General features: G+C 36.1%; 1 protein-coding gene across 1 annotated transcript in view; it reads right to left on the bottom strand.

Annotated features, from left to right (window-relative positions):
- TC2N (tandem C2 domains, nuclear) overlaps window positions 1-24,748 on the bottom strand; it is a 36,368-nt gene extending 11,620 nt beyond the window's left edge. Inside the window, exons 1-10 of the mRNA XM_036737307.1 lie at window positions 24,690-24,748; window positions 24,039-24,140; window positions 20,352-20,582; window positions 10,591-10,758; window positions 9,008-9,099; window positions 7,655-7,730; window positions 6,822-6,922; window positions 5,790-5,906; window positions 4,908-5,099; window positions 2,018-2,132 (exon numbers count right to left, since the gene is read on the bottom strand). Coding sequence (XP_036593202.1) covers window positions 2,018-2,132; window positions 4,908-5,099; window positions 5,790-5,906; window positions 6,822-6,922; window positions 7,655-7,730; window positions 9,008-9,099; window positions 10,591-10,758; window positions 20,352-20,582; window positions 24,039-24,084 — 1,138 coding nt within the window. The 5' untranslated portion in view covers window positions 24,085-24,140; window positions 24,690-24,748. The remainder of the gene's footprint in view (window positions 1-2,017; window positions 2,133-4,907; window positions 5,100-5,789; window positions 5,907-6,821; window positions 6,923-7,654; window positions 7,731-9,007; window positions 9,100-10,590; window positions 10,759-20,351; window positions 20,583-24,038; window positions 24,141-24,689) is intronic.
- Window positions 24,749-25,417: the final 669 nt, after the last annotated feature.

Raw genomic sequence — 25,417 nt, 5'->3', positions numbered from 1 at the left:
ATTGCTTTACTTCAAGCATTATTATTTAAGATTAATATTATTTGAGGGGTTTTTAGTTACTAGTATTATACCTTGCTTTCTACTATTTTATTGCAAACATATTATTACATATGTATTGTTGACTAAATAAGTTTTAGTTTAGTAATGATCAGAAAACTGACCATGATTTAATTTGAACTTAGATCACTTCTAGAAATAAACTTAGACATTTAGAGCAGAACATATCTGTACATTGGAGACTTCCTGTAATGATAGACTAGTGAAGGCATGATAGTGGCATTAGTGAATAACCTTGAAGTTGTTAAAGGCTGTTAAGGGGTACACTGAACTTGGTTTTTTTTGAGTTACCACATATTCCAGAAACACTAAACCCAGAGCATGTGTCAAGGACAAACGCCCTCCTCCTCCCAGCTGACATAATTTGTTGTTTGCACCCCACACTGGATTCCCTGTGTGTCCTTGGGAGGCAAAACAGGCACCAGCCAGTCTATGCCAGGCTGGGAAAATGCTTGTGAAGCAGGGGTCCTTTGCAGATAAGTGGACCCTCCTACCTTCGCAGTCTAACTGTTCCCGAGGGAAAAGAATGAAGCTTTTCCTATAACCTTGCTCATCCCCTTCAGAAGGGGTTTTCTCCTTTTCCCACCTTTACTGCACGTCTCCCCTCCCATGACATGCTCCTTCCCATTTTCTCCTCCTCCTTTTGTTGTACTATCATAAATATGCAAACTTCTATAAGGACTGTGAATCTATTAAGTTCCACATGCATGTTCATTTTCCTTGTAATAAACCTGGTTTTCACATAAGTCTTGTGATGTGATTGCCTGTTGACAAAGTCTAGCTGGAGAATTTAAAATTACTTTTTTAAAAAGTCATTTTTTCCACATGATAAAAATTATATCAGAGCAATCATCTTGTAACAGCTGTATGCAGAACTAAAAGATAAATTAACAGGCTATAGATTTTGTAGCTATAGTCCTAGACTGGAAACCACTGTTTAACTTTAAGTAAGACATCTGTGAAATGGGAATGATATCACCTGTGTTGCCTATCTTACAAAAGTTCTTTTGAGTCTCAAGTGTGCTACAGTATGGGGAAATATTTTGTAAACTATAAAGTGCTGTATAAATTTATTATTCTGAAAGGATGAAGAACTAAGTTAGAGTTACTTCTGACTAACTAGGCTAATAGACTAACAGAGAAGAGAGGGCTGGACTTGGAATCAAAAAGAAAGACCTGAGTTCAAATCTGGCCTCAGACACTTATTAGCTGTGTGACCCTGGGAAAGACACTTAACCACTGTCTGCCTCACTTTTCTCATCTGTAAAATGAGGATAAAAATAGCACCTCCCTCCCAAGGTTGTTGTGAGCAGAAAATGAGATAATATTTGTAAAGCTCTTTACAAACCCTAAAATGATATATAAATGGCTAACTACTAGCTATTATTGGCTGTGGAAACAAAAAAAATGAATCCAAGATATTATGAAGAAAAGTGAAAGAAATTGGTGAAAGACTGGCTATGGGAGATAAAGAGATAGGAAGAACAACTGCATGGTTTTGAAACTGGGAGATAGGGAAGGTGGTAAGAATTCTTTCAGTAATTTGGATATTGGGAGGATTTGGTTGGGAGATAAAATGGCTCCATTTTTCACACTTCAAGTTTCAGATATTGCTAAAACTTCCAAGTTAATATTCTTTGGACAGCAGAAGACATAAGCCTGGAGAAAAAGTGAAAAGCATAGAGTATCCATCTTTCATATTACCTATATTTGAAGCTAATAAAGAAATGGTGTCAAATATTGTAGGGGGGCCAAGAAGAATAAAATCAGAGAGAACCATGACCAAGATATTAAAAATGACTATTTTAAAATTATCAGCATTAAAATTAAGGGCATACTCTTTGCATCGAAAAAAAGCATAATATTATGGCTTCTTAATCACAGATATTAGGAATGAGAAAAGTCTCTTATTAGTAGTTTGTTTTTCCAATTTTCTTTTACTAACTGTTATTGAACTTACTCAGAGTTAGAGGAGTGGATGAGCTTGGAAGGTGTTGGGCTTCAAGAATTTGTAACTGAATCCTGCTGTTAACTGCTTGAAAACAAGTTCCCACCTCAAGTTCTGCGTGACACACCTGTGTAATAAAACAGGGTTACTTAATAGTTAGGATCAAGGCATGTGTATACTTAGAAAATTTAAAGATGTACACCTAGAAAACACCATCTTCTACAGGTTTTCAAAACCAAAGCTGCTTGTGATAGTTATGGAGTTAAATTCCATGGATTCTACAAACACAAACACCCACCACTAACATCTCCTCTTATATCAATGAGAAAAATGGTCATTTAAGCTATTCTCTGAAAATAATAAATCTGATCCCTAAATAATGTTATACACAATGTTCTTCATTTCATAAGAACTGTACCTGAATATAATGGTTGGGGCACAAGTTTTTGAAAGGCTGATTTTCTAGAAATGACATAATTACAGGGTTCAGAATCCAAACACCTAGAAAATTCAATAGCCATTTTTTCCCCAAAGAATACATCAAAGAGAGAGTTCACTGTCAAGACTGGAAATTCAAGAAGCCACTTGATGCATAGATTATTTGATGAAAAGACTATAAAAGCTAAAACATTACTAATATAAGAAAAGAAATTTCTTATAAAAATGTAGGCAAGTCAATGAAGAACAAAAAGGCAGTCATGGAAAACCAGGGAGAAGGAATGAACAAATAAGGAAAGTTGCAGAGAAGAAATAGCAGCAAGAAGAAAAAGTCAGCATGGAGCTCTTCAAAACAATTAAGAGGCAGCAGAAGAGTTAATATCATTGTGCAAACTAATAGAGTACAGGTCATTTTATCGTATAGCTTCAAAATACCTCCAGTGAAAAATAAATGATGAAGTTATATAAACACTCTAAGAGAAAACAACTACTTGGACCTGTACAAAGATGGCAATATGAAAATTTTGGTATGAGTACAATATTTGCTAGTTGACTAACATATCATTGCTGAACAATATACATTCCAAGTCTCTACATTCACATAAAGCCAGTGAAAAAGGCAATCCCTGTCTCTTGCTAAATATCATTCAAAGGACAAAAGAACTTATGAGTAAACTCAACTTATTAGGCCATGTATATTTCCTGAAGCATGACTTTCAAGTTTTAAAATTCAACATGTCACAAGAAATCTGCATTTACCAAGTGAAAAACAATTCATTGAATATGAAATTGAAACAAAATGAAGTATAACTGTTACTTTAGAATTATGTAAATAAAGTGACTAAAATGTCCATACCTTTTGACCCAAAGACTCCGCTGTCAGGCATATACCCTAAGGAAGTCACTAACAAAAGGAAAGGCTGTATATATGTCAAAACATTCATAGCTGTGTTTGTTAGGGTGGCAAAAAAAACTGGAAACAAACAGATGTATGTTGGGGAATGGCAAAAAAGAAATTGTGGTATGTGAATGGGATGGGATATAATTGTGCTATAAGAAATAATGAATATGATGAATACAAAGAAGCAGGTAAATACACATAAAGTGACACAACATGAAGTAAGCAAAGTGAGGAAAACAATATACACAATGACTACAACAATTTAAACAGAAAGAACAATCAAAAAAATCAAATATGAATGTTGCAAAATTACACAGAAGAAGCTTGGCCCCAAAGGAGAGATAAGAGAACATATTGACTCTGATATAAATGTATGAGTCACAGTTGAATAAACATGTTAATTCACTATTATAGTATAGATGGATTTCCCAGGTTCTCTTTGATTACTACATTAGATCATAAAAAAAGCAAAGTACCCAACCCATAGGCTACTAAGCCCACCGAGACAACCCTTACTAATTTGTGACTTATGTGAAGTCTCAGCCTTTAAAGCAATACGAAATAGGAATAATCCATTTGAACCACAGGTCTGACTTTTGTAAAACTATTGTGTAAGTTTTATCTGCTATGTTATTCAATAAATATTCCTTTAAAATATTGAAATATTATATATTAAAATAATATTCCTTTAAAAAGGACTCAGGTAATAAATAAAAGACATTAATAAAATAAAGGTTTGAGCTTAATTCTGCGGAGGAAAAAACTGCCCCCAAAATTAGTTTATGTACATAGTAGAATGGGAGAGGAAGGGAAAGGTAGTAGTGCCTTCACTTCCAAGAAACTTAAAAACTTAATTCAGTACACAAGTACCTATTCCTCCTGCTCCCTTTAGATGGCTTCTGTTCTGCCTGAATCTCAAATTATCCTATTTTGTATTATTTTTCAATTGTAAGATACTTCAATTCTTTTTGGAGGCAGGTGGAGCATAAATGCTAAATAAATAGTCCAAGTTTTGACTTCAGATAGACTTATTTCCCACAGAAATCAAAGATATGTCTACACAGCAACTCTTGAATTAAATCCTTATGGATTAGTAGAAATTTATAACCAACATCTGGCTGTCGAGTTAATGAAACCAAATAGTAATTCTTAAAAACAATCATGTATGAGATTGGGACATGTTTTATTGTACCAAATTTGCGGGCAGGTGTGCTATTTTATGGTAATTAGAATAACGTACTTAAGATAGCTACAGAGCAATCTCTGATTTGGACTGGAATTTATGATTTCTAGATTTCCTTAAGCAACCAGCTGCTGTCTGTTACAATAATGTAAATTTATTTTCTTCCAAGATATGAAACAATAAAAAAAAAAACAGTGAGAAAGAGAACTGAGACTTGGAGTCATTAGTGCTTAGTGTAAAGCTCCCATACTTAAATGGTAAGCTTTTATTTCACAGGAAGAGTGGTGAAAATCCTGATTAAGTCTATTATTAGCTTATTCCTTCCTACAAAATCCATTAAGCAGAAAATACTTTTCTAGTTATGTAATACTATTACTTACTGAAATTTTTGAGGGAGGTGTTATATCCAAACAGTAATCCTTTTCCTGTATGCTAAGTTCTCTAAGAGATAATGAGCATTCTCCAATGGTTTTCTTCCTGGGAGTCTGGGTTTGGATCTTAAATACCAGCCTAACAGTTTTCAGGCTCTGGAGTTTAATAGCAAATACAAAAGTCTCCATAAATTCAATAACCTAGAAAAAGTAAAAATCAAGGTGATTATACTCATTTTAAGAGCATTTTATAATTACAAACACCCACCACAAATATTCTATCATTTTAATCTTAACAGGATAAGTGTTAAAATTTTTTATAAAAATGAGGAAACTGAAGTTGAAAGAGAAACTAAGCTCCTTCTGCTACCGGGTAACAGAGCCAAAATTAGAAGGTAGAGGATATAACTCCCAGCCTAATGGCTCTAGTAAACCACACTGCATCCTCAAAGACAGCTGAATGAAACATCAGTAACTTGGCTGTTGAAAGAAAAAGAGATTTATAGATAGAAAAACTACAAATTACATATTGTAGTTGGATGGAGGGGTAGTCAGAATATTAAATTTTTATAGTCAAACAATCATGACAAGTGACTTCTTTACTGGCTTGCTCATACATTAATAGTAGTTCGCATCTCCATAGCACTTTCAAATAAAAGTTGCTGATAATTTGGACACTCTTTAAAATGGTTTTATTACTACATATTTTTCCCAGGACACCTTTGTATTAAATATTTAAAATCTAACATTCTGAGAGACAGACTAGCGTTTAACTATTATGGGGTCACATATCATTCTTTCACTTATTCCTGCAGCTCATTACAGACACAACTGATGAAAACAAGAAAAACAAAATAATGAAATTCAAACCCAAACACACTTTCCACTTACACTGGATCCTTCTTTGGCTGAAGATCTGAAATGTACCGGTTTGGGCAAAGTTAATATTCCTTTTATAGAAATAGTAGGGTTTTCTCCATAACTGGAAGACCAACTCAAATCTCTGCACTAAAACATTCAAAATGGAGTTTTTTTAGGAGTTATTAAGAATATAAATGTGCAATTCATATTTAGCATCTTAACTATGTTATATATGTATAAACTGTAAGAAAAATAGAACTTCAAAATGAATCCAACTGAAGGAATCTCTTATCCCTTCTAAAGTAAAACAGTAAGGAAGTGAGCACAAACCAATTGCCTTTGTCTTTTTTCAGTTATTCCCAACTCTCTGTGAACCCCCTCCCTTTTGGGGTTTTCTTGGCAAAAATACTGGAATAGTTTGCCATTTACTTTTCCATCTCATTTTACAGATGAGAAAACTGAGGCAAACTGGGTTAAGTGACTTGCCCAGTGTCACACAGCTAGTAAGTGTCTGAGGCCAGATTTGAACTCAGCAAGATAGGTCTTTCTGATTCCAGGCCCAGCACTTTGTCCACTGCACCATTTAGCTACCCAGCTGACTTGATGACGTGCAAATATAAACCATAGTAAAGACACATAAAGAATCTACAATTTCAACAGTTCAGGAACTTCTTCCACCGACACAGATTACAATCTGCCTACATGCCTTAGCAGATAAATTCTAGGTAGTTAACTGAAGTTAAATAACATTCCAAGGGTCACAGAGCTAATAAGTGTCAGAGGTGAAATTTGAACCCAGTTCTTCCTGACTCCAGGCTCAACAGTCTATGTACTACATCATAATGCTTCTACAGATCAACCACATACCACAGTAAATAAATACGATAAAATGAAAACAATCTACAGATTTGACTGGGTACTTTTGCAGCGAATTACAAAAAAGTTAACTCCCATGAACTCCCATGAATCTGGTCCTGTTGTTTGTATAATAGAAAGTCATAAGGGGGTAATCTGTAATATCTGACAATTCATTTTGCAAGGAAACCAACTCTACTGAATTACCTGTAGAATCGTGATCCAAATCTGTTCTACTGAAGAATTATAGAACAATTTTATATTCAATCTTCCAAAATCTCTTTCATCTCCGGATAATGTGATTGTATCTGAAGTGAGAAGGCAGAAATGACATTTGAAATGCCACCCAAAAGTTCATATGAACTCTGATTTTATCCAGTCTGATTTTGGGGACTTCAACACAATACCCCTGTGCATGTTCTTTTCCTATTCAGGCACAAGGTCCTGGAGGGCTGAGACAATATTTTTTCTTGTATTTATAAGCACAAATTCCTGTTCCTCTTGCTTTCCTTTGTAACCCCACTGCTTAACACAGTATCAGTCACAAAGCAAGCACTTAATAAATGTTTGTTGCCTTGTCTTGTTGCCTCGACATTTCAGTTATTTAAAAAGGGAAAAAAGCTACCATTCAAAAAACTAAATTCATATCAAAGGATTTGTTTTCAAGGTGCTAAAAAGTTGAGGAAACATATGAGCAGATCTTAAAACAGATCTTTAAAATGGAGGGAATATACATTAGGCCCAAGAAAGAATTTCCAAATGAGTATTTCTGTGACACTGGAATCATGGTTCGGGAACCTCCATTAAAAACTTAACACAAACAAAAGAGACATTCATTTGATGATGTTGCGGCCCGAAGGCAGAAGAACAGCCTCTCCAGAGTTTCCTAAGATCACCTATCACCTTGGTGATACTCCCACTGTTATATGGACATATAAAACTTTCCCTCCCACCCTACCCTCACCATACCACAAATGGATTTTAATTACTGCTATATGAAATTGACTCAGTGATATAAGCAATAAAATTATATTCTTTACCCAGGCTTCGAGTACTGCCCTGAGAATTCTTCCTTGAAGACGAACTGCTTGGTATACTTGACAGTGAATCATATCTCTACAATGAAAATTTTTTCATTATTCAAAAACCTCTCATCAAATTCTAAAGATCCTGACATATTTAAAATTTGACACCTGCTTGCAATTCCATTCTGCAAATAAATTAATTTGTGAGGTCGGCAGTCAGAATTTCATCCTTTTAGATAGTAAGGTATCACCCCACCAAAGTTATCACTCAATCATGGCAATTAAGGGTGGCTGAGGAACCTCTTTACCTAAAATGATACTATTTAAATTGTTACTGAACAACTTATTATTAATAATAGATGACATTTACATATGACTTTAAGGTTTACAAAGCCCTTTTGCATACATTATTTCATGTGATTGTCATAGCAACCATGTGAGGTAGATCCCATTTTAATGATGAAGAAAATGAGACAGAGGCTAAGCCACTTGCTCATAGTCACAGAGAAAATAAGTGATTTGACCTATATTTCTCCTGACTCCAAAGTCAAACTCCAAACTCAAAAAGTTTTCCATTTTTATCAAATAGAAAAACATTTTTCATGCTCAGTTTGGTTTTATTATAAAGCAAAATAGAATATGCTAGAGCCATTAAATAATTATATGTAATAAATAATGTAGAGAAAAATAAAACTCCTTCCAAAGTACTATAGTACCCTAAAACTCAGTCAGTCATAAAATTAAATTACTTTGAGACAATGAACTGTTTTTTTCTATTCCAACTAGATTTGTGGGTTTCGATTTCTTGGACTAGACCTGTGACCTTGATTGGGAGCTTCCAGTAACTGATTTCCTTTATGAATGTAAATCAACACCTTCTCTGAAATTTATAGAATTAGAAGTTGTCTTTATATGCAAAATATGCGGAAATTAAATTATTCAAATTCTTGGTCTATAATAGCAATATTTTTTCTTGCTGTCTCAATTTGAACCAAGCGGAAATACTTCACACTCAATGATTTGTTTTAATCTATAGTTATATTCAAAGAGAAAAGGTAAGTTAGAAAAATAATTTCAGCTCAAAGTTTAAATTTCAGGCAACTCAAGTTTCCCTAAGAATATACCAAATAACAAATATGAGATCCAAGAAAAATAAGAACATTCTTAGCTGTCAATTGAAAATTTCTTGAAATGACGTATCTTAATGCTTTCAAGTGCTTATTCATCCTACATTAAAGCAAATAAATCCAAGAGGGATTCTATCACAATTCATTTTTCCCACTGCAGCTGAAACTGTATAAATTCCTGGAGTTCTATCAGCCTAAAACTCAATCACTAGAACACAGTAAATGTATTTTAACAACTCACTTGCATGAATCGCTGTGATGAACCTGTAAGATCAAACATAGACTTGCTTAGTCCAGGAGACCCAGGTGTTTTGGGGTTCCTTAAGTCACAAACTATAAATGGAAATAAAAAACACATTGGAATTTTCATTATGTCACGAAGGAAAAATAGGCTTCCATATTACTGTCTTGATAGAAAACAATAACCTTCAAAAATTAATTTAGGTTCAGTTGGTTTAATTTGACTAAATTAGCTGTTGCAGAGGACAAAGATATAAAAAAATAACAGGAAGAGTTAGATAAGTCTCCCAATCAAGTCAATATAAACTTAAGTAATCCCTTCACAATGTGGACAGGGGAAGTCGTGAAAAACATAAGAAACCAAAGGCTTATAATATTAATGAGAAGCCTCACACCTGAATAATGTGAATACTTTCTTTGATGAGAGAATCAAAAGGTGCTGTATATGGCAAACTATAATATCACCAAAAAAATGAAATCAACTGTACATTAATAGATTGGAAAACACTGGTTACCAGTATGGGAACGAAACTCTGACCGTTGAGAACAATGATCAAAATCAACGTCAAATTATAAAAAAGACAACCGCATGTCAAAACTGAGGTCCAATGAAGTTAAAAGACTTGCTGTGTTCACACAACTAGTACATATAAGAAGTAAGATTTAAAACCAGGGCTCAATTCTCCTGACCCTTTTAGGAACAAAGGCTTGTTATTAGAATTTTGAGGTTTAAAACATTGTAATACGCATAAAGCATTCTGCAAACCTTAAAAGCACTACATCTCTATTGTTATTGTTGTAATTAGATTATAGATATATCCTTGAAAGCAAGTTAGAATAAGGTCTTTACAGACAAGATTAAGAGATTAAGTAGCAAAGGTTAGCTTTTACAGAAATTCACCTTTCCAACAACCAAAATGAAAAATTTCCACCATCCATTATATAATATCTACTTCCTTTGTTCATGCTAATCAAAAGGTCTGTAAAGTCATCAAAACATAACAGATGGTATTTCTACAATTACATGCTGTGCAACATTCTTCCTACATAAGAAAAAAGAGAATATTAACACTCCTAAAAGGAGGACTTATAAATGAGTATACTATAAATGAGTATACGGTATGTGAAGATTCTTTCTTTCAAGGAAAATTTAAATATAATCGAGGTTCACCCATATTACATGACTTATTATCCATAAAAACTGTCATAGAATCATGAGTTTAGAGCTAGAAGGGACCTTGGAGGTCATCTAGCCCAACTCCCTTCCTTTTACAGAAGAAGAAACTGAGTCCCAAAGAAAGTAAGAGATTTGCCAAAAGTCACAGGTAGTAATAGTAAGTGGCAGAGCCAGCCCAAGAATCTAGGGCCTCTGGCTGCAAAGTCCTCAGCCTTTTCCACACTACCATGTTGTCTTACAAGTACTAAATTACTACATAAAAAGTGTCCATTTTAATTACACTCAATCAACAAGAACTTTTTAAACTTCATTTCTAATGCCAAGAATGTTATTGCATTGTGCTGTGATTTAGCTTTGCTTCTGTATATGCTGGGGGAATAGTGTCAAGAGAGAACACCACTTCCTACCTGACCCATACAGCCTCAGAGCTTCAGCGTTGGGAGGAAACCGCCTAGTTAGGTCAGGTGATACATGCTGATGCATGAAGACTGGATTATATATGTCATAGTTTGATCCATCCAAGGGTGAACTACAAAGTTCTGTTTTTCGATCCCTAAAAGAGGCTCTGGCGGAACCTGAAAAACACAACATCCATTAAATGTACTATATAGACATACCCCACCAAACATTACTGACTGGTTCTACAGAAACACGATTTTAGGTGAAACAAGAGTGGAATGAGATGGAGAGGAAGAAAGGATAGATTCAGGAATTTTCTCACGACTAGTTTAAGCTTGGACATTTGAGCTCCATTGCAGTTGAGAAAGTCATATTCCATTTCCCTAGAGGAATAAAACAATAGAAAAGTACCAGGAAGTTGTACTTTATGTGGAGGTTAAGTTCTAAAGTCCATATAGTTGGTTAAAAAAAATAGATCTAGTCAAAATTACTCTTGAAAATACATTAAGAGAGGGAAAAGCCAAGATGGCAGAACTCTTTCAACATTCCCTCTACAAACAATTTTAAAATACTGCCTCAAGTCAAACTTTGGAGAGCCAGAGTGAACAAAATGTCAGGATGAGACATTTTTCCAGCCTTAGAAAGCTTAGAAGATCAGCAGGAAAAGTCTGTGACACCAGGGTAAAGGCCTGTCTGGAGCCCACACACACCATGGCAGCAACAGTGGTCGAAGCAGCAGCAGCTTCAGGAGCTCTCAACCCAGAGATGTTGAGGGGGTCAGAAAACTACTCAGAAAAAGAATAGAGAAGACCCTTTGCTGACATTGGGTACAGCTGGCACTGATTGGCAACTCTATTTGTCTATATTCAGTTCTGGGTCACAGTTGCAGGATGGAGAGGAATGCTAGATGTTGATCCCTAGGAGCCCTGGTCACAGTTCCAAGGCAAAGAGAAGCCCTAGCATTTGTGATGGTAGGGGACCAGGAGACTTTCTTGGGCAAAGACAAGAGCACAGATTAGGAGAGCAGTGACCACACCTCTCCTGGCTTCATACCACCCTGGAATCACTTAAAATTTACAGACCCCCCAGAACTAGCCCTGAAAACAGCAGCACAAAAAGCCTGAAACCTGGGATAGCACCTCTCCATTCCAAGGTGAGCAGGGCTCAATTTCAACAAAAAGTTCAAAGTCAAGAAATAGGCTAGGAAAATAAGCAAACAAAAAACAGAAGTTGAACATAAAAAAGCTACTACAGAGGCAGGGAAGACCAAGATATAAACTCAGAAGAAGACAATAATGTGAAAACAGCCTCAAAGAAAAATGCTAACTGGACCTAGGCTCAACAATTACTGGAAGAGTTAGACAAAGAGACAAAAATGGTAGAGGAAAAAATTGGGAAAAGAAATGAGAGTGATGATGTAACAAAATTCTGAAAAGAGAATTAACAGCTTAGTAAAAGAGGCACACAAAAAATACTGAAGAAAATAACACCCTAAAAATAAAAGAATTGACCTAACACAAAAAGAGATACAAAATTCACTGAAGAAAAGAACTCCTTTAAAAACATAATTGGTCAAACAGAAAAAGTGGTACAAAAGCTCATTGAAGAAAGTCGATTCTTAAAAATTAGAATTGGCCAAGTAGAAGCTAATAACTCCAGGAGACACCAAAAACAATAAACCAAAGTCAAAGGAATAAAAAAATAGAAGAAAATGTGAAATATCTCATTGGAAAAAGAACTGACCTGGAAAATAGATCAAGGAGAGATAATTTAAGAATTACTAGACTAGCCAAAAGCCATAATCAAAGAAATAGACTAGACATCATATCATATTCCAAGGAAAACTGCCGTGATATCTTAGATCAAAGGGTAAAATTGAAATTGAAAGAATCCACCATTCACCTCCTGAAAGAAATCCCCTAATGAAAACTCCCAGGAAAATTATGGCCAAATTCCAGAGCTTCCAGGTCAAAGACAAAATACTTCAAGCAGCCAGAAAGAAACAATTCAAGTATCATGGAGCCATAGTCAGCATCACACCAGATTTAGTACCTTTCACATTAAAGAAGTGGACACCTTGGAATATGATAGTCCAGAAGGCAAAGAAGTTATAATTACAACCAAGAATCACCTACCCAAAAAAACTGAATATAATCCTTCAGTGTAATCAATAAACATTTAATTAAAAAGTAGACTTTCAAGCATTCCTGATAAAAAAGACTAGAGCTGCATAGACAATTTGACATTCAAACATAAGAGCCAGCAGAAGGGTAAAAGGTAAACATGGAAGAGCAATCGTAAGGTTCTCAATAAAGTTAAACTATTTACATTCCTCCGTGGAAAGATGATACGTGTAACTCCTAAGAATTTTATCATTATTAGGGCAGTTAAAAGGATTTTACAGTGATAACATGGATATGAGTCAATTATGTTGGAATGATCTAAAAAAAATGAAAGAGTGAGAAAGAAATGAACTGAGAAAGGGTGGAAGGAAAAGGAAGAATGGGGAAAATTTTCTCACATAAAAGAGGCGCACAAGAAAAAGCTTTTACAATGGAGAGGAAAATGAGGGGGGTAGCAGGCAGTGCTTGAACCTCACTCTCATGAGAATTGGTTCAAAAAGGGAAGAAAAAAAAAAAATATATATATATATATATATATACACACACACTTAGTTTTCTATAGAAATGTAGCTTAGGCAATAGAGAAATAGAAGGAGAAGAAAATAAAAGAAAAGAGGGAGCATGATAAAAAGACAGATTAAGGGAGGCAGTGGTTAGAAGCAAAATAGACTTTTGAGGAAGGACAGCACCAAAAGAGTGAAAAAAGAAAAACTAGAAGAAAATGGTATAGAGGGGAAAATATAGTTTGTAATCATAACTGTGAATGTGAATGGGATAAGGTCCTCTATAAAACAGAAGTGGATAGCAGAATGGATTAGAAACCAAAATCCAACAACATGTTTGTTTTTTATAAGAGACACACTTGAAACACAAACACACACACACACACACACACACACACACACACACACAGAGTTAAATAAAGGGCTGGAGCAGAATCTAATATGCTTCAGCTAAACTTAAAAGGCAGGCAGAGCAATCATGATCTCAGACAAAGCAAAAGCAAAAATAGACCTACTTAAAAGGGATAATCAGGGAAACCACACTTTGCCAAAAGGTACCATAGTAACATGAAGCAATGTCAAAAGTTTTGTAGCAAGTTTCTCTGATAAAGGCCTAATTTCTCAAATACTGAGTACAGAACTGAGTCAAATTTATAAAAAAAATAAGAGCCATTCCCAAATTGATAAATGGTCAAAGGATGTAAGGGGCAGCTATCTGGCACAGTAGATAGAGTGTTTGGCCTTGAGTCAGGAAGACTCATCTTCCTAAGTTGAAATCTGGCCTTAGACACTTACTAGCTGTGTGACCCTGGGCATGTCACTTAACCCTGTTTGACCCAGTTTCTTCAGCTGTAAAATGAACTAGAGAAGGAAATGGCAAACCACTCCAAGTATCTTTGCCAAGAAAATCCCAAATGGGCTCACAAAGAGTCAGACATAACTGAAAATGACTGAACTGCAAAAAAGCACTGTTTTCAGAAGAAATCAAAGTTGTCTATGTTCATATGAAAAAATGCTCTAAATCACTATTGATTAGAGAGTGCAAATTAAAACAACTCTTATGTACCCCCTCATACCCTATCAGAAATTATAAATGGTGGAGGGGATGAGGGAAAAATAGGTACACTAATGAACTGTGTAGTGAGTAGTGGAGTAGTGAACTGGTCCCACCATTCTGGAGAACAATTTGGAACTATGCCCAAAGGCTACGAAACTGTGATACTCTTTGGCCCAGCAATACCACTATAGATCTGTATCCCAAAGAGACAGAAGAAAAAGGAAAAGAGCTTACATGTACAAAAATATTTCTAACAGTTCTTTTTGTGGCAGCAAAGAATTGGATATCACCCATGGGGGAATGGCTGAACAAGTTGTGGTATATCATTGTGATGGAGTACTATTGCACTATAAGAAATGATGAGGAAAGTGGTTTCAGAAAAACATGGCAAGACCCTGTATGAAGTGATGTAAAATAAAGTGAGAAGAATCGGAAAATCTTTGTGCGCAGTAACAGTAATGTTATAGCAATCATCAGCTGTGAAAGACTCGGCTACTCTGATTAATACAGTGATCCAAGACCATTCCAAAGATCTCACGGTGAAAAAAATGCTATCCACCTCGGGAAAGAGAAGTAATGAATTCTGAGTGCAAATCGAAGTATAATTTTCTCGTTTCCTTTATTTTTCAGCTTTTAAAAATATGGCTACTATGGAAATATGTTTTGCTGATTTCATATGTATAACTGATATACTGCTTGCCTTCTTAGTCAGTGAGGGAGGAGGTCAGACGGAGGGAGAGAATTTGGAACTGAAAATTTAAAAAGAAAATGTCAAAGAGAAATAACACATTTAATGAAAAAGAAAATAGCTTAAATCTCCCTTAGAGTATGCAGTGCCGTATCTTTAACTCTTGTAGCTGCAAAGGGAACTCAGTCTCTTTTAAAGAAGGCAGTCTGTATCAGAGAGCTTAGAGAGATTAGAGAGATGGTTGTTACAGAAACTATTGAATGTAAATTTTAACAGGAAAAGATCAGAATGAGACTTCTATGTGAAAAGAAGAATGCAAATACAGATGTTTAAAAATACCTAACAGGAAAAATTTATTATCAAAGGGAAATTCACACATAAATCTGATTATACTAGGAGATTATATCACCACGTGATTGTCTTTTCTTGTTTCACCAAGGAAATCCAAAGGTACCCAGCAGGGGCTTTCCAGAGGTCAGCAGGAATGGTACAAAGACCAAGTACAGGTTGTCCCTCTCACTAGCCTAAGCAGAATGATTGAGGGTAGGAAAATGAGATTCTAGATACACTGTGGAGATTCTGATTAGGGGAACAGCAGATTCATATCTCTCTTCTCACTCGTAGTACTTCTTAAACTGTGGGTCACAATCCACAGTTTAAGAAGTGCTGAAGGGATCACGAGTGGAAAAAGTTTAACAAGCTGTTTCAACAATCCAGCTAGCAGCTGCTGTGGGGGGGTGTAAAACCAACAACAACCAGCTCACAGAATACTGCAAAAGCCCAAGTTCTTTTGATCTGCTTTACTAAAGAAAGCAACATTAAGGGGCTGACAATCTCACTTTAATCTGGCATACAAATGCCATTCACTTGGTTCATGGGGAAAAGACAGCCCCCCGAACTTCAGAGCAAATACAAACAAATTACAAACATCGACACACAGGCCAAATACAATTCATAGTTACCAACATCTAAGTTCAGCCCTGGAAGCTGATAACAAGGGCTGGCCCAGAGTCACTGGAGCCACCACGGCTGTGGTTCAGAGCTCCGAAAAAGAGAAAGCCAACTCCCGGTTTTATATCTTTTTCAGGGTCAAGGGTGAGTCACACATGCGATTCACCCACATGACCTAAAATTGTCACAAAGATGCAACTTAAACCCACGTGGTATAAAAGCCTCTGATGTCACAGACATATCACTCAAACCCATGCAAACTAGGCTTTCCCTTGAGGCAAGGAGGTCATTGAAGACTCTTAATTTAATCAAGGAAACAAAGGCCAAACTCTTCAAAGGCACTTGGTTGAACTAAGTGCTAAGAGCCCATTTTGATTGCCAACACACAAGCCCTGCTCTAAAGCACAAGCTTATTGAATGAAATAACAACCTACATGATTTAAATTCTTATTTTTCTCTGTCTCTTTGTTTTCCTCAAGTCCATATAGCTGAATTTGAATAAGTGAAATGAAAAAATATATGATGCAACTCCACTGTACTGAGCCAAAGTGGAGAAGGAAGATCAGAAGTGAAGCTTAGGAATTAAAAGGTAACCTATTCTGATCTCCCCTCCTTCAAATAGGAATTGAAAAAACAACGGGATAGTGAATTTTATCTTGCAAAAGTTAGGCTATGAATGTAAACCACTTCAAGCTTCATCATTTTTCTCTTTTCCTGTGTGTTCCAGAAGCAGCCAGGTTATTGTAATGCTAACAAGACTCTTTTTACGTAAATGCTGCTGCTTATCAGTGAAATATTTACATAAAGTACTTGACATCTCTCTAATATTTAACAGCCCAAGTTAAGAAATAAAAAAAGAAAGCCTCAAAATAGGTAGCAAAGCTAAGCAATTGGCTTATAGTTAGAATTGGCTAATAAGATAGGAGACCCTGACTTTGGAAGTACCAGTGAATTACACTGGCCTGACAACTTTACAAAGGAGTATACTTGTAGAATTTTCTGTTACAGTATAAGATGATCCTTAATTACTCATAAATTTAAATAAATAATTGTGATAATTAGTTACTTATAAATTTCATGACCCAGAGAAAAGAGGGGGGAAAAAAAACCTTAGGAACCAACAATCTTCATGAGTAGGAAACTCCTAGTGTGGGAACTCCCTTCACCAATACAGATCAGCAACTCACTTGTAACTTACGATTTACAGAGTTGCCTGAGGCAATGAAAGGTTAAGAATCTTGCTGTTGGGCACACAATTAACTGTCAGAGGCTGGACCTGAACCCAAATCTTCCTGAGTCCAAGGATGTCCCTCTATCTTCTTTGCCACACTGCCTCTCATCATAGCAGTCATAGTTTCAATATAATTCAATCATTTAAGTGTCTACTACATGCAGAAAGGTATTAAGACTTCAAGAAGTTTATAATCTATTGAATCTTGATCTAAACAGCAAGGTGAGATGTGTAGGAGAGCCACCCAACATAATGACCCACCAAGCTACATATAATTTTCAGACATTTGAAAATTGAAAGCAAAATCATGCTAAAATTATGCCACAACCATGGGGGGGAGGGCGGGGAAGTAGGTTAAAATAGTTATCTAAAAATATTTATTCTGAGCTCACAATTTGCTTGATTCTAAAACGCCACAAATTCCTTGGGTAAGGGACCAGTGATGAGACCATTAACTATCCAAAATGGCAAAGAGAGAGAAAAAGAACTAAGGATACAATCCTAGCAGGTTCAACAATATTTGGACAAACTTCAGAATACATTTCTAAATGGTTTTCTTCCATTCACTTATGAATCTAGCTTCCTCCTATGAACTACTGCTAAAATCACTACTGTCAAACTTACTAATATCCATAGGACTCCAAGATTGATGGAGCAAAATATAGACTGGTATCAGGATACATTAATAGTGTGTAGTATAGGAGGTCATGTGAGCAACAAAATGGCATTCTCTTCAATCCATTTTCTTCAAATCCCACAACTTCTCAAAACTCTCCAAAACAGGAATTACACACCAAAGATAAAGCAACTTCAGCTGTTTCCATGGTGTAAGACATCCTATAGAAGGTTAAGAAAAAAACCACAAACCCAGGAATTGATGCTCACTAACCTTGAGTTCACATAGTACCCGTCCCCCACCTCCAACAGTATCAGCAGCAGGGGAGGCCAAACTAACAGATTCAAGGACACATTACAGGCTTTAAAAAGAACCTACCTCCTATACCCCTCTTTCCCCTCCCTCTTTCCAGTGCCATAGAAATCCAAAATCCAGCCTATGGAAGTTTGTTCAGACCTCCACAACCAGCTTTGCACAGTCCTTCAGGAGCAAAAGCCTACTGGGGCTGCAACCCAGAAGCATCAGTGCTGCAAAGCTCTGAACTGCCAGCGCCAGGTCAGAGAACTAAGACACAAAGGGAGTGACACAAGTCACCAGAACAGAATACTTTTCACATGGAAAGCTCTGTAGCACTCCACCAAGCCTGAGGGAAAGAGCAGAGCATCGAGCTGGAGCCATTTCTGACCACTCAAAAGTCATTCATTGCTAAGGGCAATGATGAGCACTAAGTAGCTTACCCTCCAAGCTTCAGTTTTTTCATCTGTAAAAACAGGGACAATATGACCAGCCCTATAGTTTGTACACTACACCAACTGCACAGAAGTACTGTGGTATGACTTCCAATAAGGGGACAGATCTACTTGTTCAGATGTTTTCTTGACAACAAGCTTATATTTGCCATTTTACAACCTCATTGGTCTCGGTTCTGATTCTGAGGCCAAAAAGAACAAGTCTGATCCTTCTACTACAAGACAACTCTTCAAATACCTGAAAATAGTTATCAACGACCTCTTGATTTCTTGCCTTTTCAAACTAAATACCACCAGTTCCTTCAATCAGTCTCTTAAGCCTTTCAGAATCCTGGATGATTGCCTGCCTCTAAATATCCATCACTCGATGTCCCTCTTAAACTATGGTGACCAAGGTAATGAGACCACTGCACTCTCAAGTATTGTTTACCAATGTCCTTCTTAAACTACGGTGACCATAGTTTAAGGACATTGGTAAACAATACTTCAGGTGACATCTGACAAGAGCAGAGTGCAGTGGGCGCATTGCCTCCCTGTTCTCAGAAGCCATGCCTATCAATGCACCGCAAGACCACTTCAGCTTTTTTAGTTGTCCTATGACGCTGCTATCTTATATCAAGCTTTGAAGTCTGCTAAGACGGACAACTTATTTTCACAAGTTATATCTAAAAATGCCTCTCCAACCTTATACTTGTGAAGTTTGGGGTTTTTTGTACCCAAGTCTAAGATCCTTGAGAGCAGGGATTTGTTTTCTTTTTTTTGTCTTTGCATCCCCAGTGTTTAGCACGATTTCTGGAACATAGTAGGTGCTTAATATTTGTACTTAATACTTAATACTTATTGATTTATCCTTATTGAATGTCATTTTATTAGACCTAATGCTCTAGCTAGCTCAAGATCTTTTTGGATCTTGACTCTGTCATCTAGTGTGTTAGCTAGCTATCCCTCCAAGATTTGTATCATCTGCAAATTTAATGAGCATACCATTGATGGCTATACCCAAATCACTAATAAAAAGTTATACAACATAGAACAAAGCACATTTTCTTAAAGTGAGACTACCTGACACACTAACGTAGAACAATATGCATATGTCTGATTCAGACCATCCAAATATTTCTGAATCCATTTTAACTGTATTATCAGCTAGTCCACATTTCTCCATCCTCTCCTCAAGAAGAGTACTAGACACTTTATCAAAAGCTTTACAAAAAGTAGGCAAACTAAAGTCAACATCTTCTCATCTATTATTTGAATAATCCCATCAAAGAAAAGTTAATGAGTTTGATATGTCATGATGTTTTCTTGATGAAAGTATGCTGGCTCTTGGTAATCATTTCATCCAGATATTCACCATTTAATTGAATTGCTGCAAGAGTATAAATTCACTGGCCTATTAAAGTGAAAATTCTGTTCTCTTCCTTTTTTAAAAAATTGGGATATTGGCACCCTTCTCCAATCTGGTGGTGCCTCTCCTATTTTCCATAATCTTTCAAATATTACTTGACAGTGGCTCAATAATTACACCTGCCAGTTATTTCAGTAAATTTTAATTATAAAAGGTTTACATTAAAGAATGGAGTACAGTACAGTGGAAATAGCACTGGCTTTGTAGTCATAAAAGCTGTGTCCAAATCCCACCTCCTAAGTTTACAATCTGCATGAATGGGGAAGTGATAACCTCCCTGGGTCTCAGTTTCCTCACATGTAAAATAAGCAGGTTGAACTAGATATCCTTTGAGGATCTTAAAAGCTCTAGATCTATGATCCTAGGGATGCGAAGATAATAGCAACATCAACATTTAAATATTGCACATGTGGACTTTTAACCTGTGTCATTTTACCACTTACCTTGGAGTTCCTCCATATGTGAGGGAGTTGCTTGAGTCTTCGGTTGAATATAAGATAATTTAAATCTGGGCACAATGAAAGGCACTTCTTTTCCATCAGATGGAATTTTGGAAAGGAGATAATCCTCAGTACAGCCAACCTGACGTTTAACAGACACTGAAGACATTGGAGGTAGACATGTAACATTTTGTCCTTCTGGGGCTGGTGCTTTCATGTCTTTTTCTGTGGAAGCTGTATGCAAATAATAATGACGATAATAAAAAGAAAACATGAGAAATATACATGTATTTATATAATAATTAATGATAATAGAACATTATGTAAAGGGTACAAGGCATGGCAGATAGAGTGCTAGGCTTAGACATGAGAAGACCTGGGTTTGAATTTCACTTCTGATACCAGCTATGGGACCCACTTAACCTGTCTGTTGTAACAGCCTCATACAACTCCCTAAATACACACTAAATACTAAATTTATAGGAGATGGTAGAGAAATTCCCACATGTTGATTTGTACATCAACAAAATCCAAAAAAGTCTTATTTCAATACAGAAATACTCTACTTTTTCTCCAGTTCCCACTGTCCCTCACTACTTTTCCTTTGTTTAATTGTTTCACATTCCCTTCTGCCAATCTACTCATCCTCATTAGAATCGTACATTTTAGATTTTTCCTCAAACTATCCCAACTTAAAATATTCCATCCCATTTATAAATGGAAGGGGATGGATCTATGTCAGATCATGTATCCCAATTCCTGGCTCAGGAAATATCACCACCTTATCCATGATAGTGTAACCTTAGGCACCTTAAAAGGATTGGAAGAGAAATTTATAATTGAAGGAGTTCCCTTTTAAAGTCTCATCTACCTTCATCTGCTATAACTTTCTTTCTATATTGGTTCTTGCAGGGATGAAAATTGGTCTCTCTTTGTGTCAATGACATACTGTTTTAGGGCAATCTGCCACATCTAGCTATGTATCCTAATTTTCTTCTCCCATTGATCCCATAATAAAGTCTGCCTAAGAAGCAAAATTATGAATTTTAAAGCTTCCACTTTGGGGACTGCAAGTCTAATGAATCAAGATAATAGATAAGATAACACAATCATAGACTACAATAAAAAAGGCACATTCTCTAGGACTTGTCCTCTGACCTGGTGCTAGCATACACGATAGATGGAAGATTATCCAGTGGAGAGCAAGGAGGATGGTGAAAGGCCTCAAAATCAGACACTATGAAGAGTGCTTGAAGGAACTGGGGATGTTTAAAAGAAACAATAGTTTTCTCCAAATATTTAAGGAATTGCCATATGGAAAAAAGGATTATACCATAAAAGGCACTTAATAAATGCTTATTGACTCATTGTTACACATCAGATTTGTTATGCGTATGCACAGGGGACAGAAGTTGCAGCTTTAAGTCTCGTTTAATTGAAAAAAAAACTTCAAAATTAGAGCTATCCAAAAGTAGCACGGGCAGCCTGAAGATGTAGCAGGATGCTCTTCAGTGGAGACCTTCAAGCAAAGCCTGGATAACCATTTGTTAGAGGTTTTAAAGCAGCTACGGTGGTACATACAGTGGGTAGAATGATGAACTTGGAGTCCCAAGTTCAAATCCTGCCTCAGACACTTACTTTGAGTGTGACCTTAGGCAAGTCATTTCACCTTTGTTTACCTCAGTTTCCTCATCTAGGAAATGGGGATAATAATGGCACCTACCTCCCAGGGTTGTTGTTAGGTTTGATCCGAATAACAACCCTGGGAGGTAGGTGCCATTATTATTATTATTATTACATTATTATGTAACACACTTTGCAAATCTTAGAGTACAACATAAATGCTAGTATTATTAACATGTTCTACAGCTAAGGGTTGGATTAGATAGCCTCTAAGGTCCCTTCAAGGTCTAAAATCCACTGAGTAGGAAATGAAAAGCAAAAGGCCACTGTGAATTCACCCACTTTATTGGAGTTGTTTGTTGAGTCAAGAAAATCCTAATATTCAATAGCTCCTTAAAAAAAAGTTTTCCCTTATTTAGTACCATTAGTAACATGTGTTTCTAAAATAAGTTTAGAAGATGTTACAAGAGTTCCGCCAAAGTTTGGCTTTGTTTTTTGAGTAAAGGGTTCCATTCCAGATCACTAATAATAAGAGAAATGCAAATCAAAACAATAGCAACATTTCACCTCACGCCCTGAAAATAGGCGCACGCAAAAAAAAAAATGACAACGGCGACGGTCAATGTTGGAGGGGCTGTGGAAGGCTAGGCACACTGATACATTGCTGTCGCTGGAGCTCAGGAATGGTACCACCATTCTGAAAAGCAATTTGGAAATATGTATTTAAAGTGACCAAAATACCCATACCCTTCGAACCCCGAGACTCTTTGTACACTGAGGAAGACAGCCACAAGAAGAAAGACCCCCACGTACTCCAAAATAATTATATTATAATTCACTTTTTATTCTGATAGCTAAGAATCTAAAACAAAGTAGATTGCCATTGGAGGAACGACTAAACAAACTGTGGTACAAGAATATAGTGGACTAATACTGTGCTATTAGAAGTGATGTGTGTGATGAATACAAAAACCATGGAAACATCTATACAACCTGGTACAGACTGAAGTAAGCAGAGCCGAGGAAATGACACGGTAACTAGCCGGTGTAAATGGAAAGAACTGCACACCAAAAATAAATAAATAATAAATGTGATAACATGAGAAAGACTAAGCAGGACCTGAATGAAGAGACTTGAGAAAATGCTCCGACCTTCCCTGTTGTGGATATGGGAGTCCACAACTCAATGTCACACATTGCACATGTTTGGGGACTTTTTCAATATATTCATCAGTTGTGCTGGTTTTTTTTTCTCTCTAAAAAACACTGTCATAGGGGATGGCTCTTTGACAGGAGGGAAAGGGAGGGATACTTTGGATAGTTACGGTGATGAAAGAAACAGAAAATATCAGTAAAAACTTATTTTTAAAAATAAAGGACTCCACCACTGCAAAAAGTTTCAGAAGAGCTTTAGACTAAAAGGGAAAAAAATACATAAAATATGTAAATGCCAATTTTGTGTGACTGATAATGCCTAAAATCATAAGCTAATTTATATTAGACATTTCTAACCTAACCACTCAAAAACATTTTCTCATTGGGAAAAAAAAACTATAAGTGGTATACCATGCATAAAGATACAGTAACTTGAAATAAATGAGAATCTAAGATTGATTTCTTCTCAATTTCCTCCCCAAAAGGAACCCATGTATAGGATATGCATATTTTATGAACCATGAATTGGGATACTTTGAGAAAGGAAATGACATTAGGTTTCCCAACCCAGCCCACGAAAGCTTTTTAAACCATAAAGACTGTACAGAGTACACAGTATGCATTGTAGACACAAGTTATGACATTGTTTCTATGGAAAAATCCTTCCACGCAGTAACTAGGGACACAAGGAACAGAGCTTTTCTAATAGCCACGTTAAGTGTAAATGTGATTTCTTTGATACTCACATCATTTCTATCCTTAAATCAAATGTCTAAAAGTCAGGACTACCTTAATTTACCAATAATAATAGTAAGTATTTAATATTGTATAACAATTAGTGTTAGTAATTATTAGTATTTAGCTTAATAATAAGAGTTGTAACAGTATCACAGCTATGCTTTTTCATCTCACCATAGAAACAGCCTCTGCAGCAGCTTTTTATAAATTCTGTCGCCATTACTTTGAGTATCCAGTATCATAGCAATAAAAACAAGTTTCCAAATGTAAATTTATCTGTTGGTAGAAATCAAAAAAGAAACCAAAATGACATTACTTAACATTAATTAATAAATCCATCAACAACTATTTATTAAGTGACAATTATGTGCCTAGAAATAGGCAACAGGGATACAAATACAAAGAATGAAACAATCCCTATGCCCACAATGAGGGGAAGACAGAAAGTGCATATAAAAATATATACAAGGCATTGCTGAAAAAAGGCTTATCTATATTTTGGAAGCAAGATGAAGATTTTGAGGTCAATACCTGTAAAGGAGTGTAACAGTACTCTCGGCTGTGTCCCTTATGCAATTTCATAAGCTTTTCCTTCTAATAAATTAGTGATAGTTTCACTTACTGGAAGTCAGCAAAATGTTATCTTAATATTAAAAATGAAAACTATAATGGGGAAAAACTCTGACTTCCTCATTCTTTAAAGCTATTTGAACCTAAATCCACTCCTAGAATCAAATTGGAAAGATAATAAGGCCCTAACAGAAACACGTGGAAATGGGCCCCTTTTCCTACACAATATCCATGGATCCCAAACATAAAACCTACCAGAGGGAAGGACCAATGCTTCCTTTTCTTGACGTGAAGTCAATGCTGTCCATTCTGCTGAAGAAAAACAAATATTGGTAAAGCTCCTTGACAAATAAGATACAGTGACAGTGGAAGAGGAGTATAATTATTTTGTAATTTGCTAGGAGTAGGTTGACTATTTTTCTGATCGACAGCTGCCAGTTGATGTTTTCATTAACTAGTTAGTGCAAATACCTAGGACAGGGTTTCTCCAGTACAAAGAAAATTAATTCAACAATATGTAGCAGCAAACCAAGCTTTTCCCTAGCAGACATAGCTGTGGTTTATCTGTTGAATCAGACTACTACTGGGATCCTCCCTCTCAGAATATCCTTTTCCTATTCCTTTACCCAACGATATATATGCCACCACCTAGCCTCCAAATTGTATCTAAACTTCAAATTTTTGCACGGTATTTGATGATCACCAACTCAGTCCCACCTCTGACATATACTCATTATGTGCCTCTAGGCAGAGGCACACCTCTCAGCATACTAGGTAACTCTCTTAAGACTGTAAGTTGCAGAGAAGGTACCAACCTGCACTGATAGAGGGGGTTTCACCACGGAATTCCCTGTGTGAATTAAATCACAAGTCTAGTCTCTAACATAACTCCATTGAGTCAGAGCTTAGGTAGTGGTTAAGTTCCAAAGTTAGCACATAAAGTGAAAATAGCATAAAGCCAATATTGATTAAAGTCACTGACT

This window comes from Trichosurus vulpecula, chromosome 8 (assembly GCF_011100635.1).
Source record: "Trichosurus vulpecula isolate mTriVul1 chromosome 8, mTriVul1.pri, whole genome shotgun sequence".
Lineage (NCBI taxonomy): Eukaryota > Metazoa > Chordata > Mammalia > Diprotodontia > Phalangeridae > Trichosurus > Trichosurus vulpecula.
Note: the sequence above shows the minus strand (reverse complement) of the source record. Positions and strands in the feature narration are given on the sequence as shown.